Genomic DNA, 15993 nt, shown 5'->3' with positions numbered 1-15993 from the left:
CAGGAGCTTATTAGAAGTCTCCCACTTGGGTGCAGGGGCCCAAGCACTTGGGCCATCCTCTGCTGCTTTCCTAGACTATTAGCAGGGAGCTAGATCAGAAGTGAAGTATCTAGGACTCGAACCAGTGCCCGTATCGTGTGCTGGTATCACGGATGGCAGCTTTACTCACTGTACTGAAATGCCAGTCCCTGACGTTTTTTGTTTTGTTTTTATTTGAAAGGCAGAAAGAGAGATATTTCATCTGCTAGTTCATTTCCCATGTTTCCTCAACAGCTAGTACTTGGCCAGAATGAAGCCATGTGCCTGAATTCAATCTTAGTCTCCTACATGGGTGGCTGGGACACAAATTTTTAAGCAGTCTGCTACCGCACAGGGTATGCATTCGCTGGAAGCTGGAATTGGAAGTGGAGCTAGGACTCAAAAGCATGCATTAATCTTTAACCAGTTTGCCAAATATTCACTCTGACTGCATCTTAATATACTTTGTTATGAACTCTTGCTATAACTTTTGGAAACAGTCACTGTTTATGTATTATTGTCAGGGATAATTGTCTCTTCAAAATTAATTAGCTTTTTAGGCTGTAAAAGCATTTATGGGCTTGCATTTCATTTAAATCAATTTTATATTCTGTTTCTTTAATAGATAATCTTAAAAAAAGCAGTGATTGGTCAGGTATATTCAAGAGTGTTGACCGTATCCAAATCCATATGCTAAGTATTTTCACAAGGGAAGCGGATGTTCAGTTTTCTTGCCTGATGCTCCTTTTCTCTTGCTGTATTGTTTGTATTGTCCTTCACTCTCAGCATTCTTGCAAATCTATGTCAAATAAGCCTTGTTTATTAGAAGGACTTTCTGTCTTGCTATGGTTGATGTATATAGTCAGACTGACAGATATTTGCTAGCCTGAAAGTTGTTGTCATTGCTCCTTGAAGACTGTATCTAGGCTTGAGATACAGCATGTTTCTTTTTCGTGTTCATACTGTTTGTAACGAATGCCACTAATGTGATACCAACGTGATAGGAAATGTCTGTTTCATCATTTATTGTACCCATTATGACTGAAACAACAAAAGAAATATATAACAGAAAGTAAAAGGAAAAACAGTCTTACACAAGAAGTCAAACTAAAGCCAGCATTGTCAGCATAATTTCATAAAATTGTTAAATTTGATGTTCTTTAGATAGTGTGGGTTTTTTGTGTATACGTCTTTAATATTTACTCTCCAGATATAATCAATCAATCAATAAATAAATAAATAAAAAACTTCAGTTCTTCCACATCAAAGTTTGTCTCTTTGTGACACAGTTCTTGTGTATAACATGGTTATTCTGAATTTATATGTAATTGTGCCCAGTATGTTAATACTGATTTTCAGTACACTAATAACTCTAGTCTTTTAAAACTTGAGGACAATGACAATGTATGTTGCGTATTGAATCAACCCATTATGAAGACACTACTATGTTGTTATATAGTTACTGTATTTAACTTTGATAGTTTTTCTGCATTCTCTTCTATTTTCTTCACTTAACTGTCTCTTAGTTTCTTTTTTTTTTTTTTTGTCTTTTTAAAAGATTATGTATTTACTTGAAAGAGCTACAGAGAGAGCGCTCTTCCATGTGCTAGTTTAATTCTCAGATGGCCGCAGCTGCCTGAGCTGGGCTGAGCAGGAGCCAGGAGCTTATTCCAGGTCTCCCGTGTGGGGACCCAGCACTTGGGCCATCCTCTGCTGCTTTCCCAGGCCATAAGCAAAGAGCTGAAACGTAAGTGGAGCAGCTGGGACTCGAACTGGAACCTTTATGGGATGCCAGTGTAGCACATGGCAGCTTGACCTGCTGTGCCACAATGCCAGCTCCTCCTCTTAGTTTCTTAATACGTTTAAGTTATAGACTGGTGGGTGGTTGTAATTTATTCATGTTGTCTGTTAGGGGTACAAGTTTATGGTACTGATAATCTGTAGGTTAGCTGTGTCTCTGAGAAACTGTCAGAATACTTTCTTTTTTTTTTTTTTAAAGATTCATTTTATTTATTTTAAAGACAGTTACAGAGAGAGATAGAGCCAGAGAGAGAGAGAGAGGTCTTCCATCTGCAGGTTCGCTCCCCAAAGGTCCGCAACAGCCAGAGCTAAGCTGATCCGAAGCCAGGAGCCAGGAGCTTCCTCCCGGTCTCCCATGCAGGTGCAGGAACCCATGTGCTCCGGCCATCTTCCACTGCTGGAGCTGGATCAGAAGTAGAGCAGCCGACACTCGAACCGACACCTGTATGCGATGTCTGCTGCAGGCTGTGGCCTTAACCTGCTGTGTCACAGCGCCAGCCCCATTGTCAGAATATTTTCTTCTTTCTGATAAAACTTAGACTGCTGTTAAAACCATGTGAATATTTTCTGAGGTGATTTTTTTTTTTAACATTCTGGAATATCAACAGTTTTTCTGAGTGTAAAGAGAGAACTTTCTTGTGATTCAGTCATACTTTGTTTCTTTGATTATGACAAACCACCCCAGACTTTGGAATTCTTTATGATACAAAATAGAAATCCTTGTGATGCTTTTGTTCTAACTGGTTGAATTATCCTCTCTTTGCTTAGACTTGTGTTGACCTATAAGGCCATCGCTTTTGTTCTTCATTTTTTTGTTCTGCCACTCTTGGGCATTCGAGTACCAAGCAGACTTTATCTTGTTTTCTCCAGCTAAGTCTTGCTGTATCCCATCTGTTTTAGGAAGACCTATACCTATAAACTATCTATAGTTTACTATAAACTACCTATAGTTTTGATTGTTTTTAAAAGTAATACTTATTATTTATCTTTTTTGAACAGAGAATGAGCTTTCCACATGGTATCCACTGTGTTCATAACTATCAGACCGTACCTAGAACTGCCTCCTCAAATTTTGTAATTACCTGTACTAACCATTTTTACTAGAATTCAAATTTTAGAGAGGATGAGTTTTTAGACCAAATGACTCTTAGAATTATTTACAGGTTGTATGCTTTCAGGTAAGTTATGTATGTATGTATTTTGAAAGCATAAATTATGTGAAATTTTTAGACAGTGTTTTTTCTGAAATACTGTAAGATGTCTCCTTTATATTTCTGACTATATTGGTGCTCCTAGTGTAATGAATTAAGACAAAACTTGGTACTGGAATCAGTTTTCCAAATAGGAAACTATAAGAATTATTCTTGACATATAAGTCTTTTATACATATTCAATATAAATAGATGAATTCCCATGTTTGCATAAACATATACACCTAAGAATAGATATATAATTGTTTTTTGCTTAGTAAAGTAAAATTTTAATTTTAATCTAGGGTTAAGTTTAGAGCAAGTCGACATTTTATGGCATTGTTTAGTAGAAGATTCTGAGTGTTATGATGATGCACTCCACTGGTTTTTAAATCAAGTTCGAAGTAAAGATCAGCATGCTATGGGAATGGAAACCTACAAGCATCTTTTCCTGGAGAAGGTAATTACATTTCTTTCAGTTGTATTTCTTCATTTGTTTTGTTTTGTTTTGTTTTTGCATTCCCTTTAATGCAGATTCTGTTATGTTCATTTGTTCCTCATTGTTTTTACAGCTTTTTAAAAAAGTAGACGTATCTACTTGTTTTCAGCAGTCTTTATATAATATTTTTGCCTCTTGCGTTTTGCTGTAGTTTTGCCCTTTAAATGTCAGCACTAAAGGGATTTTTTAATTTTTTTAATAAAATAATAATTATTCAGTTTTCAGTGGTAGTGCCCATACCCACAAATATGCAAAGCTATATTCTGTGACTCTTCCTTAGTTAAATAGCTGTGATTTGAGTTAGTCTTCTGGACGTGTTTAAGCTAGTCTCCATATTTGTGGATCCCTGGAATGGCGTTTTTGGAAGTGTCCTCAGGATAGTAAAGGTGATCTACTTACTGTTCCCCTTTTCCAGATGGCCACAGTTGGTTCAGATGGTAATTTTCCTAAGTGAACTATTACAGATGAAATTTGAAAGTCAGTGAAAGTAAAGCAATAGGCTTTATTATTTTCATGCTTAATTTTGAGAATATACAGACTCTCTAGGAGCTTTCACATTGTCTCTGTGGTGGAATTGAGTGTATGTGACTGAGGTTTAGTTCAAGACCAAGCTACAAATAGAACTTCAGGTTCTTAAATTTCAAGCCTTGATTTTAACAAACTATATGTAGCTGCATATCTCATAGATATGTACGTTATAAATATATAATAGACAAATATCTACTTCCTCTGAATTATGTTTGTACACATTAAAAGCTGAAACGTGTATCAAAGTTCAACCATGCATTAATAGAATTTTCATTAAATTATTTTAATGTAAAATAAATTTAAAAAATGGATTTATTTATTTATTTGAAAGTCAAGGTTACACAGAGAGAGAAGGAGAGGCAGAGAGAAAGAGAGAGGTCTTCCATCCATTGTTTCACTCCCCAATTGGCCTCAATGGCCAGAGCTGCCCCAATCTGAAACTAGAAGCCAGGAGCTTCTTCTGGGTCTCCAGCATGGGTGCAGGGGCCCAAGGACTAGGGCCATCTTCTTCTGATTTCCCAGGCCATAGCAGAGAGCTGGATAGGAAGTAGAGCAGCCGGGTCTCGAACTGGCGCCCATGTAGGATGCCAGCACTGCAGGCAGTGGCTTTACTTGCTACACCAAAGCGCCGGCCCCTGTAAAATATTTTCATTAAAACTTAAACTTTTCCTTCTGTGGTGTTTTCCATAAGATTAAATCTGCTACCTTCAATAAAATAAAATTGTTAACTTAATTATTGCACTAAACTAACATTAACATTTTTTTCCCAAGATGCCCCAGCTAAAACCTGAGACGATTAGCATGACTGGCTTAAACCTATTTCAGCATCTTTGTAACTTGGCCCGATTGGCTACCAGTGCCTATGATGGTGGTTCAAACTCTGAGGTATGGGCTTGTTTAATTTGATCTTTTTGTGGAATTTGCTGTTTTGTATTCAGATCATCTGCCAAGCGTCATTTCCTAGCTTGTTAGGTTTTTTTCTTTTTTAAGATTTATTTATTTATTTGAAAGTCAGAGTTACACAGAGAGAGGAGAGGCAGAGAGAGAGAGAGAAGTCCTCCATCTGATGGTTCACTCCTCAAATGGCCGCAACGGATGGAGCTGCACTGATCCGAAGCCAGGAGCCTCCTCCGGGTCTCCCACATGAGAGCAGGGGCCCAAAGTCTTAGGCCATCTTCTACTGCCTTTCCAGGCCACAGCAGAGAGCTGGATTAGAAGAGGAGCAGCTGGGACTAGAACTGGTGCCCATATGGGATGCTGGTGCTGTAGTCCAGGGCATTAATCCACTGCACCATAGCGCCGGCCCCAACTTGCTAGGTTTTTTTGTTTTTGTTTTTGTTTGTTTGTTTGTTTGTTTGTTTTGTTTTGTTTTTTTTTTTTGGACAGGCAGAGTGGACAGTGAGAGAGAGAGACAGACAGAGAGAAAGGTCTTCCTTTTTGCCGCTGGTTCACTCTCCAATGGCCACTGCGGCTGGCGCATCTCGCTGATCCGAAGCCAGGAGCCAGGTGCTTCTCCTGGTCTCCCAGGCGGGTGCAGGGCCCAAGCACTTGGGCCATCCTCCACTGCCTTCCCGGGCCATAACAGAGAGCTGGCCTGGAAGAGGGGCAACCGGGACAGAATCCGGTGCCCCGACCGGGACTAGAACCCGGTGTGCCGGCGCCGCAAGGCGGAGGATTAGCCTGTTAAGCCAAGGCGCCGGCCCACTAGGTTTTTAAAAACATTTATTTTTAAAAGTTTTGTTTTCTTTTAAAGATGTTTTTATTTACTTGAAAGGAAGTTACACTAGGGAAGAGGGAGAGCAAGAGATCGGACTTCGATCTACTGGTTTACTTCTCAAATGGCTGTAACATCTGGGGCTAAGCTGATGCTAGGAGCTAGGTCCTGGTCTGCAGTGTGGGTGCAGGGGACCTAGGACTTAGTGCATTCTCTTCTGCTTTCCCAGGCATACTAGCAGGGAGCTGGATCAGAAGTGGAGCAGCCAAGACTCAAACCAACGTCCATATGGGATGCTGGCATTGCAGGCAGTGACTTAACGTCTTGTGACACAATGACAGCTCCTAAAAGCTTCTATAAAGCAAATTTGGCGAAACATTTTTTTTATTACCTAAATATATTCTTAGTTGTACTTAATATAAACCTTTTACATGTCCTTTTATTTATAAAGAAGAGCCCTCTGAGTATTCTTTTAGTCTCTTAGAAGTTCCGATATAACAAAATCAAACATAAATAAAACAAAGTTGATTTGTCACAAATTTGATTTTTATGCGATTTGGTGTGGCCATGCTTTTATTTAGAAAAACTCAACTGTATTTGAGAGATAGAAACAGAGAAAAAGCAAGCTAGTTCCCATCTGCTGGTTCACTCTCTAAATGCCCAGAGCATGTGGAGCTGAGTAGGTCGGAAGCCTAGAGCTGGGAACTCAATCCAGGTCTCCCTTGTGAGTGTTAGGAACCCGATTACTTGAGCCACCACTGCTGCTTGCGTGGGTCAGTATTAGCAAGAAACTGGAGTCAGGAACTTGAGCTGGAGATTGAATCCAGCTATTCAAATGCAGAATGTGGACCTCTTATTTGGTATCTTCACCACTAGGGTAAATGCCCACTACTGGTTTGTGGAATCATTTAAGATGATCTTGGCAGTTGAGCTCCAGAGTTCTCTTCATTAATTTCAGTTCTGGGTTAGGATGTACCTAAGTCATCTTTGTCCTTGAGGCATGAGGATGAGTTCATTAACTGAATGCTTTTACAAATTGCTAGTCTTTGGCTTAGAGTTACATTTGTCTAGTTTGGTGACTGCCAGATATCATTGAATACTTTATCCTTGGACCACCTACACACACACACACACACACAAGCAGATTATGATTTGAAAATGTTCCTCGTTTTACATTTCACTTAGTTAATAGTAGTTTTTATGTTTTGTAATATAAATTCATATTTTCATAGCTCTTTTTCCTAAGATCTTATTTAATTACTTGAAAGGCAGAGTTACAGAGAAGCAGAGGCAGAAGCGGGGTGGGGGGGAGGCGGGGGGGAAGAGATGGAGGGAGAGCTCTTCCATCTGTTGGTTGACTCCCCAGATGGTCACAACAGTTGGAGCTGGGCCGATCAGAAGCTGGGAGCCAGCAGCCTCCACTGGGTCTCCCACGTGCGTGCAGGGGCCCAAGGATCTGGGCCACTCTCCACCACCAGGCCATAACAAAGAGCTGAATTGGAAGTGTAGGAACTGGGACCTGAACCGGCACGCACATGGGTTGCCGGCACTGCAGGCAGTGGCTTTACTTACTGTGCCACAGTGCTGACCCTTAAATTTTAACTTTTTGGTGCTGATTTTTCATTGTCATTGTGGAAAGCCTCAGTTTGACAAGCAAACATTTGAAATTGGACAGATGTTGATTTAGTCAAGAAGTAGTCATGCTCTAATTAGCAGATAGTACTTGTATTTAAGTAGACGATATTAATGTTAAAACTGTTGAGTCACCTATGGGAGGGTTATCTTCACTTTGCTCATCTTTTGAGAGCTTTCATTCCTTGCTTTTTCTGTAGCTTTTAATGGAACCATTTTTGTCATCTAATTGTTAATATAAATATGAGTGAGAACTTGGGTTAGCCTGTCTTTTTAATTTTCTGTGAATACGTGAAGGTGAATGTGAAAGTATTTAAAGACTGTTGTCTGAAGTATTAGATGTGTGTTAGTTTTATTCCTTGTAGTGTGTTTTGGGAACGTGAATTTTTCATACTACATAGATATAACTTTTGGGTTAAGCATATTTATATATATATAGTCAGCTCCTTGTGAATATGTGTTTTTTCAAGATTAAAACTAAGGGGGCTAGCATTGTGGTGCTGGTTCTTGTCTCAGCTGTACCACTTCCAATCCAGCTCCCTAATTATGTCCTGGGAAAAGCAGCGAAAGATGCACAAATGCTTGCACCCTTTATCCACATGGAAGACTTGGAGGAAGCTCTTGGCTCCTGGCTTCGGCCTGGCCCAGCGTTGGCTGTTGTGGACATCTGGAGAGTGAACCAGTGGATGGAAGATTTCTCTCTGTCCGTGCCTCTCTCTCTGTAACTCTGCCTTTCAAATAAATAAATATTTTAAAAATTATTAGAATGGAAGAGCAGGCATTCATCATTTGCTGCTTAAGATGCCCAGAATTTTTGGATTCAGATCCCAGCTCTGGGTGCCAACTTCAGCTTCCTGCTAAAGTAGACATTGGCAGGTAACAGTGATGGCTAAAGTAATTAGGTTACTGCCACTTCTTAAGTTCTCTGATTAGTTGTATCGTATGACAAACAAAACTTAGAGGTGTCATATTTTTCTTCCTTAGCTATGTGGTATGGACCAATTTTGGGGTATTGCTTTAAGAGCACAATCTGGTGATGTCAGTCGAGCAGCTATCCAGTATATTAACTCCTATTATATTAATGGTAAGTGATTTGAAATATTATCTAATGGATGACTGTTCCTCTGGGAGGACATTTTGTTATAGTTCAAATTATTTAATTTAGCTAAGCAAGAATATCAGATTAATATACATGTGTAAACATCTGACTTTCAGGTAAAACAGGTTTGGAGAAGGAACAAGAATTTATTAGTAAATGCATGGAAAGTCTTATGATAGCTTCTAGTAGTCTTGAACAGGAATCACACTCAAGTCTTACAGTTATAGAAAGAGGACTACTTATGCTGAAGACACATCTGGAAGCATTTCGAAGAAGGTAATTTTTTTATAGTTTATCATTAAAATGAATTTCAATCTTATTGCTGACATGTTCAACCGTATTCTTAAAATTAAATTGAAGTTTTTGTCGGGGGCAAGGAGAATGCAGTTTGTCAAAATTGGACCGTCCGTAATGGACATGACTTTTGTTTACAAAATGTCCCTTTTCAGTGTTGGAATAGGCAATATAAGTAGTTATCGCAGAGCTTTAAAACTCATTAGACTCAGAGAGCAGATGTGCATGAATAAGCATACAAATCTCTGGACAGAATTCCATCCCTAAGAAAGTTTGAGTTATGATTGGAAAGGCAGAACATCACCACTAAAAAAAGTTTCACTAAAATTCTCACCAAGAACATCAAATAACTTTCATAGTTGAATCGAGTTGAGTCATTTGTTTCATTTGCTGTTTTTTTTTCTTCCTGGACTAGGAGACAGTATTTTAATTTTGAATTTCCATTTACCATGGAAACATGACCAAAAAATTCTGTGTTAATGAATATCTGTATAATTAATTTAGACATACCCTGTGTAATACAGAAATAAAGCAAATTAACATTTATGAATATATCAACTGATATGAAAGGTGAGTAGATAGTTTTAAGACATTCTGTTTGTTAAAGATCATTAACTATGAGTAAATGTGAAAGTACTAAGAACTGTGTTGAAAAATTTGTTAATAACTTCTTTCAACTTCAGATCTTAGTTTGATATTGAACAATAATTCAGTTGAAACGTATAGGCATTTTATTTAAATATCCGGAAATACCAATTTTTAAAGATATCCTCCACATTCCTTATAAATAACATGGTTCCATGATTGTAAACATTTGGGCGTTGCAAAATTCTTTGATTTTGATTGTAATTTGTTGCAGTTCTTAAATAATTCTTTGTGTTTTTTTTAAAGAATGTGTAAGGGAACTCTTGAAGTTTTCATATGGAAACTTCTTACTGCCTTAAAAAAGTTAGAAAAATGTGATGTCTTATTCAAGTTAACAGAAAATCAATACATGTTCAGTATAAAATTCAGATTCTGCATTAACACTGCATAGAAAATGAAAGTCTCCTCTAATCACTGTCTTCCTGTTAGACAGTTACTGTTAATGATAAGGTACATATGCTCCCCAAATCTACACTGATCCTGTTGGCTCAGACCCTTTGTCCTTTCATTTTATTACCAGTGGTTTTAAAATAAATGCTTATTTAAAAAATCTTTAAAAATTTATTAGTTTCTGAGGGTTCAGTAAGTTTAATGAACTTAAGTCTAAAACTCCCTTCTCAGGTATATAAATTCTGTTCTAGCTTATTTAAAATATTTATTGTAGACTACTTGAAATAAATCTTTGTATTTGTTCATGTTAATGTTAAATAATGTATATAAATAACTACTTTGTCAGTGACTAGTAGAGCAACTAGGAAATGGATAAAAATGAATATTATAAAGCTAAACAGTAAAACAATAGTTTTGAAAAATTCCTCTAGGTATTCTCCTGCAAATTCTTGTCCAATATCATTGTATACAGTCTTACGTGCTTTATGTGCTTAATGCTGCTCCTAATTTAAAATTGCCTAACATTTATAGCCTGAAAAACAAAATAAGTATTTCATGTGTTTGTTTATTTCTTATATTATGAGAGTAAATAATGTTATAAAAGATTTTCTTTTTAAAAAGAGGTAAGGCTATAAAAACTTAAAGGTTATAAAAATAGTGGTTCTCAGCCATAAGTGATTGTCGTTCCATGGCACAGTAGATAATGTCTGGAGAAATTTTTGGTGATTCCCATCTTGGGATGAGGAATGTTTTTGGTCTTGGTGGGTAGAGACCAGGGGTAATGGTGAACATCCTTGCTGCTGCCTGGTAGTAACAAATTATTGGGACTCAAAATATTGATAGTTCTGGGGTTGGAAAACTGTTGTCTTGAAATATTCAATAGGTTGTTTAAGACTGCCATTTCTTCCGTCATAGAACCTGGAAACTGGATCACTTCTAGGAAATAAGACATACCTCATTCACTCCTTTATTTTTCATCCTTTTGTTCCAGAATTGAGTTTTGTTTTAGACATGAGTTGTTTCTTGATTAAATTCAGGTACCCTGGATCCTGTCTTCAACAGTTGAAAACAAGTTAGAAAATTGAAAAGTATTTAGAATCCTACTAGATGCCTTCTTTCTTTGTAGTAGGACTCTCTTTAATTTATAATTTTAGCAGAATGAAACCAACTCTCAGATGTTGTTGGGCTGGATCATGTATTTACTAGAATATATTGCTGTCTCTGAAAGAGATTTCTGTCTTTTCCTTCTTCTGAATGATAGCTTTGCATTTCATTTACCAGATTAGATTTTTTAAAATTCCTCCTGCTGCCTCTATTCTATCCCTCCTCTTTTAAAAAACTATTGTTTTTTTTTTTGTTTGTTTGGTTTTTTTTGACAGGCAGAGTGGACAGTGAGAGAGAGAGACAGACAGAGAGAAAGGTCTTCCTTTTGCCGTTGGTTCACCCTCCAATGGCCGCCACGGCTGGCACTGATCCGATGGCAGGAGCCAGGTGCTTCTCCTGGTCTCCCATGGGGTGCAGGGCCCAAGCATGTGAGCCATCCTCCACTGCACTCCCTGGCCACAGCAGAGAGCTGGCCTGGAAGAGGGGCAACCGGGACAGAATCCGGTGCCCCGACCAGGACTAGAACCCGGTGTGCCGGCACCGCTAGGCGGAGGATTAGCCTATTGAGCCGCGGCGCCGGCCTAAAAAACTATTGTTAATGGTTCCCCTTCCTGCAACTCCTCAGGAGTTTTTCCTGGAGACTATTTTGTCAGGTGCTCTTAACCATATTTACACATTTGAGTTTGAGTCAATCTAATGGACCTAAATTTAGATTAATGCTTTAGAATAATATGGAATGTGCTAGTACCTTTTGGGGACCTTTCTGGTTTGTAAAACATGAAAGCCTTCTGTAAATTAAAATGGTTTAAAAGTATGTCCTTCCTGTATGTGTTCTTTGCTGTGTTTTAGGTTTGCCTATCATCTGAGACAGTGGCAAATTGAAGGCACTGGTATTAGTAGTCATTTGAAAGCACTGAGCGATAAACAGTCTCTGCCGCTACGGGTTGTATGCCAACCAGCTGGACTTCCTGACAAGGTAGTTCATTACACAGTTTTAATTTTCAGATTGATAACATTTCTCAAATATCTGTTCTTTTTGTATTTTTAAATTGGTTGTATCTCACGTTTCAGATGACTATTGAAATGTATCCTAGTGACCAGGTAGCAGATCTTAGGGCTGAAGTAACTCACTGGTATGAAAATTTACAGAAAGAACAAATAAATCAGCAAGCTCAACTTCAGGAGTTTGGTCAAAGCAGCCGAAAGGGAGAGTTTCCTGGTAAGTCCAACAGTTCAAATTTTTTGTTTCCTAGAACCTGTTGTCTAACAACTGTTAGTCTTTTTGTGTTGCTATAATAGTACTATAGGGCATTTTATAAAAACAGAAGTTTGTCACAATTAGGGAGACTGAGAAATACAAGCACATGTCATTGGCATCTGTTGAGGCCAGCTCTCTACTTCTAGGATGATGCTTGCAGCGTTGTGCTGTCAAGTGGCAGAAGGGTGTAAAGGGACAAGTTTTCTTCTGTGAAACTGTTTTCTAAAAGCAGTATCCTATTTATGTGGGGAAAACCCCATTGGCCTAAATACTTCCCAAAAGGCCCTATTGACCTAGTTGTAAATAGTATTTTATTTGGAATTCAGTTTCAACATGAATTTTTAGAGGATTCAGAAACATTGAAATGATAGCAACAACTTTGAACTTTGACTTCAGTGTTTCACAAACCATACTTAAGGTTTCCCCCTCCCACCTCTCCATCTGGTACCATTGTGGTTATTTTATTTGTTTGTTTGTTTTTTCTTTTTTAAGGTAAAAAGTTTCTAAGAATTGTTTCAGATGTTATTTGAAAGCATTCTTCGTTTCTCATAAAATTGTGTTTATACACTTTAGATATTGTGATCAAAAAATTTTGTGGCGTTATTTCATAAGCAATTTTAGTGTTACTGATGAGTATATTTATAATAATATATTTTATGTATATCATATGCACATACACTGTTTATCCTATTTTTAAACAATATTTGTACCATTTTGATATTTTTTCCCTGAACACGTGAAAATAGTTCGCTCTCAACCACTTATCTGTCTTTCCATTCTTCCAGAATAGTATCATATTAGGAAAATTTTCATATGGGCCTAAAATATATGTTGGAGTCCTCCATGCTTGTTAGGACTAATGGATTTTCACAGTACACAAAGTAAGAACTTATCAGAGAAACAACCATTGAAGAATCATGAAAGCTGTTGATTTTCCCTGCAATTTAATGGTCTGAAGTAATAATAGGCTGAGTTTTGTGACTCTGAAATCCAGGGTGCTCCAGTATCTAGAAGTTCTTGAGTTGTATCATGACATGCAGATTAGGGATGCTGAACTGATGAGTGTACAAATACTCCAAAATCCAAAAATGTCCAAAATCGGAAACACTTTCAATTCTAAGCATTACAGATGTTGAATACTTGGTTTAAATATGTTTAGAAACAAAAAATAATGTTAAAAGTTCTTAATGGTACTTTTTAGGACCTTGATCCTCCTGTATTAAGGGTGATAATCTTCAATGTCCTTTAGTAAGGGACTAATGTTGTGACTGTAAGTGCTTGAGATGAAATATGGATTAATATTTTTGGTAAAAATGATGCAGAATCTTTTGAAAAGCTAGTTTGATGTTCATTTTTTAATTCTTGTTTAGGCAGTTTTGCTTTAGAAGCTTACTTTTTGAAGAATTTATTTTTGGGGCTGGTGTTATAGCATAAAGGGTAAAGCTGCTGCCTGCCATGCTGGCATCCCACACAGACACCAGTTTGAGTCCTGGCTGCTCCACTTTCAATCCAGCATCCTGCTGATGTGCCTGAGAGACCTGGAGGAAGCTCCTGGCTCCTAACCTCCATCTGGCCCAACCCTGGCCATTGTGGCCTTTTAAATGGGGAGTAAACTAGCAGATGGAAGACTTCTGTCTGCCTTCCATCTCTGTAAACTCTGCCTTTTAAATAAATAAAACAAATTTTTGTAAAAAAATTTATCTGGTTAAAAAAAAAAGAGCCGGCGCCAGCATCCCATATGGGCACCAGGTTCTAGTACCAGTTGCACCTCTTCCAGTCCAGCTCTCTGCTGTGGCCCAGGAAGGCAGTGGAGGATGGCCCAAGTGCTTGGGCGCCTGCACTCGATGGGAGACCAGAAGGAAGCACCTGGCTCCTGGCTTCGGATCTGCGTAGCACTGGCCATAGCGGCCATTTGGGGGGTGAACCTATGGAAGGAAGACCTTTCTGTTTCTTTCTCTCTCTCTCTTTCTCTCTCACTGTCCAACTCCATCAAATTAAACAAAAAGATTGCTTAAAAAAAAAAAAGAATTATCTGAAATGCAGAGAGAGTGAGACAGCACTTTTCTATCCACTTTCACTCTCTAGATGCATCTGACAACTGTGGCTGGGCCAGGCCAAAGCAGAAGCATGCAACTCAAGTTCAGGTCACCCACATTGGTGGCAGAGACCTAAGTGACTACGTGTTCCATTACCTGCTGTAGCACAGTGTGCGCATTAGCAGAAATCTGAAGTATAAAATAGAGTGCTTGGATTTGTTTTTGGCTCCCATAGAGATGTTTTAACTTCTGTGCAAAATGCCTACCCCCAGTTACATACATTTGATTATATTAAATGATGTTTTCTGTTTGCCCTATCTTCCTTTACCTCTTCTGCCACACATGAAGGTACTTCAGAAAGTTAATGGAGAATGGCCTTAAAAGATGTTTATTTTCATGGAAAATTTCTTTAAACCTGTGTATGTTTTTTCCTGATATACATTTTTCATAAACTTTTTGATGATACCTCATATACATGTTTTTTCAGTTTTTTTGCACTGAAATACCCCCTCCCCTTTTTTTTTTTTTTTTACGATTTATTTATTTTTAAAGGCAGAGCTACAGAGAAAGAGGGAGAGATAAAGAGAAATCTTGATCCGGTGGCTCACTCCCCAAATAGTCACAACAGCCAGGTCTATACCAGGCTGAAGCCAGGAGCCAGAACTGCAACCAGGTCTCCCACATGGGTGTTAGGGACCCAAGTGAGTGGGTCATCTTTCACTGCTTTTCTAGGTATGTTAGCAGGAATCTGGATTGGAAGCAAGCTGGGTCTCAAAATGTCACTTTACTTTGGGATGACAGTGTTGCATGTGGCAGCTTGGTCTGTGCCACAATGCCAGCTTCAATAAATGTATTATTTTAAGAAATACATATTTATTATTTTCACTTTATTTGAAAGGCAGAGACTGAGGTCTTCTATCCACTGGTTCACTCCCCCACATGCCTGTAATTGCCATTGCTAGGCCAGGCTGAATCCATGAGTCCCGGCTCTACTCTTGATTCCAACTTCCGGCTAATGTGCACTCTGGAAAACAGCTGGTGATGGCTCAAGTACTTGGATCTGCTATACACCTGGAAATTTTAAATGTATTCTGGGATCCTGGCTTTGGCTTGGTCGAGGACTAGCTGTTGGATGTTTCTGGTGAATGAAGCGGTGTGTGTGTTCTTGCTCTCAGATAAATTTTTTTAAAATCTTAAAAGCACCAGCTTTGTACTGCAGATGGTCAGGTGATGGATTTTGTTCATGTGTATGTGTGTATCTGGACAAATATTCTGTATTCATTTTTGAAGAATTTCATTGGATGTAGAATTTTAAGTGTATTATCAGTTTTTTTATTATAGCAGTGAATACCTGAGGCAACTAACTTTATGAAGATCAAAGGTTTATGTAACCCATGGGTGTGGATTTCACAGAGTAGAAACAAAATGTGTATTTTGTTCAGTATGCCATTATAACCCAAGAATTTTGAAATTGATTTCCCTGTTTTTGCTTTGAAACATTTGGTATGTTAAAGTTGTCATTTTTTTAAGAGACAAGAATTCTTTTCATTACTGTGAAGGAATAGTCAGATTTTTTTTTTTTTTTTTTTTTTGCCAGGCAGAGTTAGAGAGAGAGTTATAGACAGTGAGAGACAGAGAGAAAGGTCTTCCTTTGGTTGGTTCAACTTCCTCTGTTGGTTCATTCCCCTAATGGCCGCTACAGCCAGTGCTGCGCTGATCTGAAACCAGGAACCGGGTAGTTCCTCCTGGTCTCCCATGTGGGTGCAGGGACCCAAGTACTTGGGCC

At 38.3% G+C, this 15993-nt stretch overlaps 1 protein-coding gene across 3 annotated transcripts in view; it reads left to right on the top strand.

The window, feature by feature from the left end:
- USP34 (ubiquitin specific peptidase 34) overlaps positions 1-15993 on the top strand; it is a 235373-nt gene that overhangs the window by 104926 nt on the left and 114454 nt on the right. For all 3 annotated transcript variants that reach the window (XM_062209502.1, XM_062209503.1, XM_062209501.1), the window contains exons 22-27: positions 3314-3468; positions 4807-4920; positions 8366-8465; positions 8597-8756; positions 11763-11889; positions 11985-12132. In XM_062209502.1, the coding sequence (XP_062065486.1) occupies positions 3314-3468; positions 4807-4920; positions 8366-8465; positions 8597-8756; positions 11763-11889; positions 11985-12132 (804 nt within the window). The remainder of the gene's footprint in view (positions 1-3313; positions 3469-4806; positions 4921-8365; positions 8466-8596; positions 8757-11762; positions 11890-11984; positions 12133-15993) is intronic.

The sequence above is a fragment of the Lepus europaeus genome, chromosome 13 (assembly GCF_033115175.1).
Source record: "Lepus europaeus isolate LE1 chromosome 13, mLepTim1.pri, whole genome shotgun sequence".
NCBI classification, from domain to species: domain Eukaryota; kingdom Metazoa; phylum Chordata; class Mammalia; order Lagomorpha; family Leporidae; genus Lepus; species Lepus europaeus.
The sequence above is the reverse complement of the archived record's forward strand: the minus strand, read 5'-3'. Positions and strand labels throughout refer to the sequence as shown.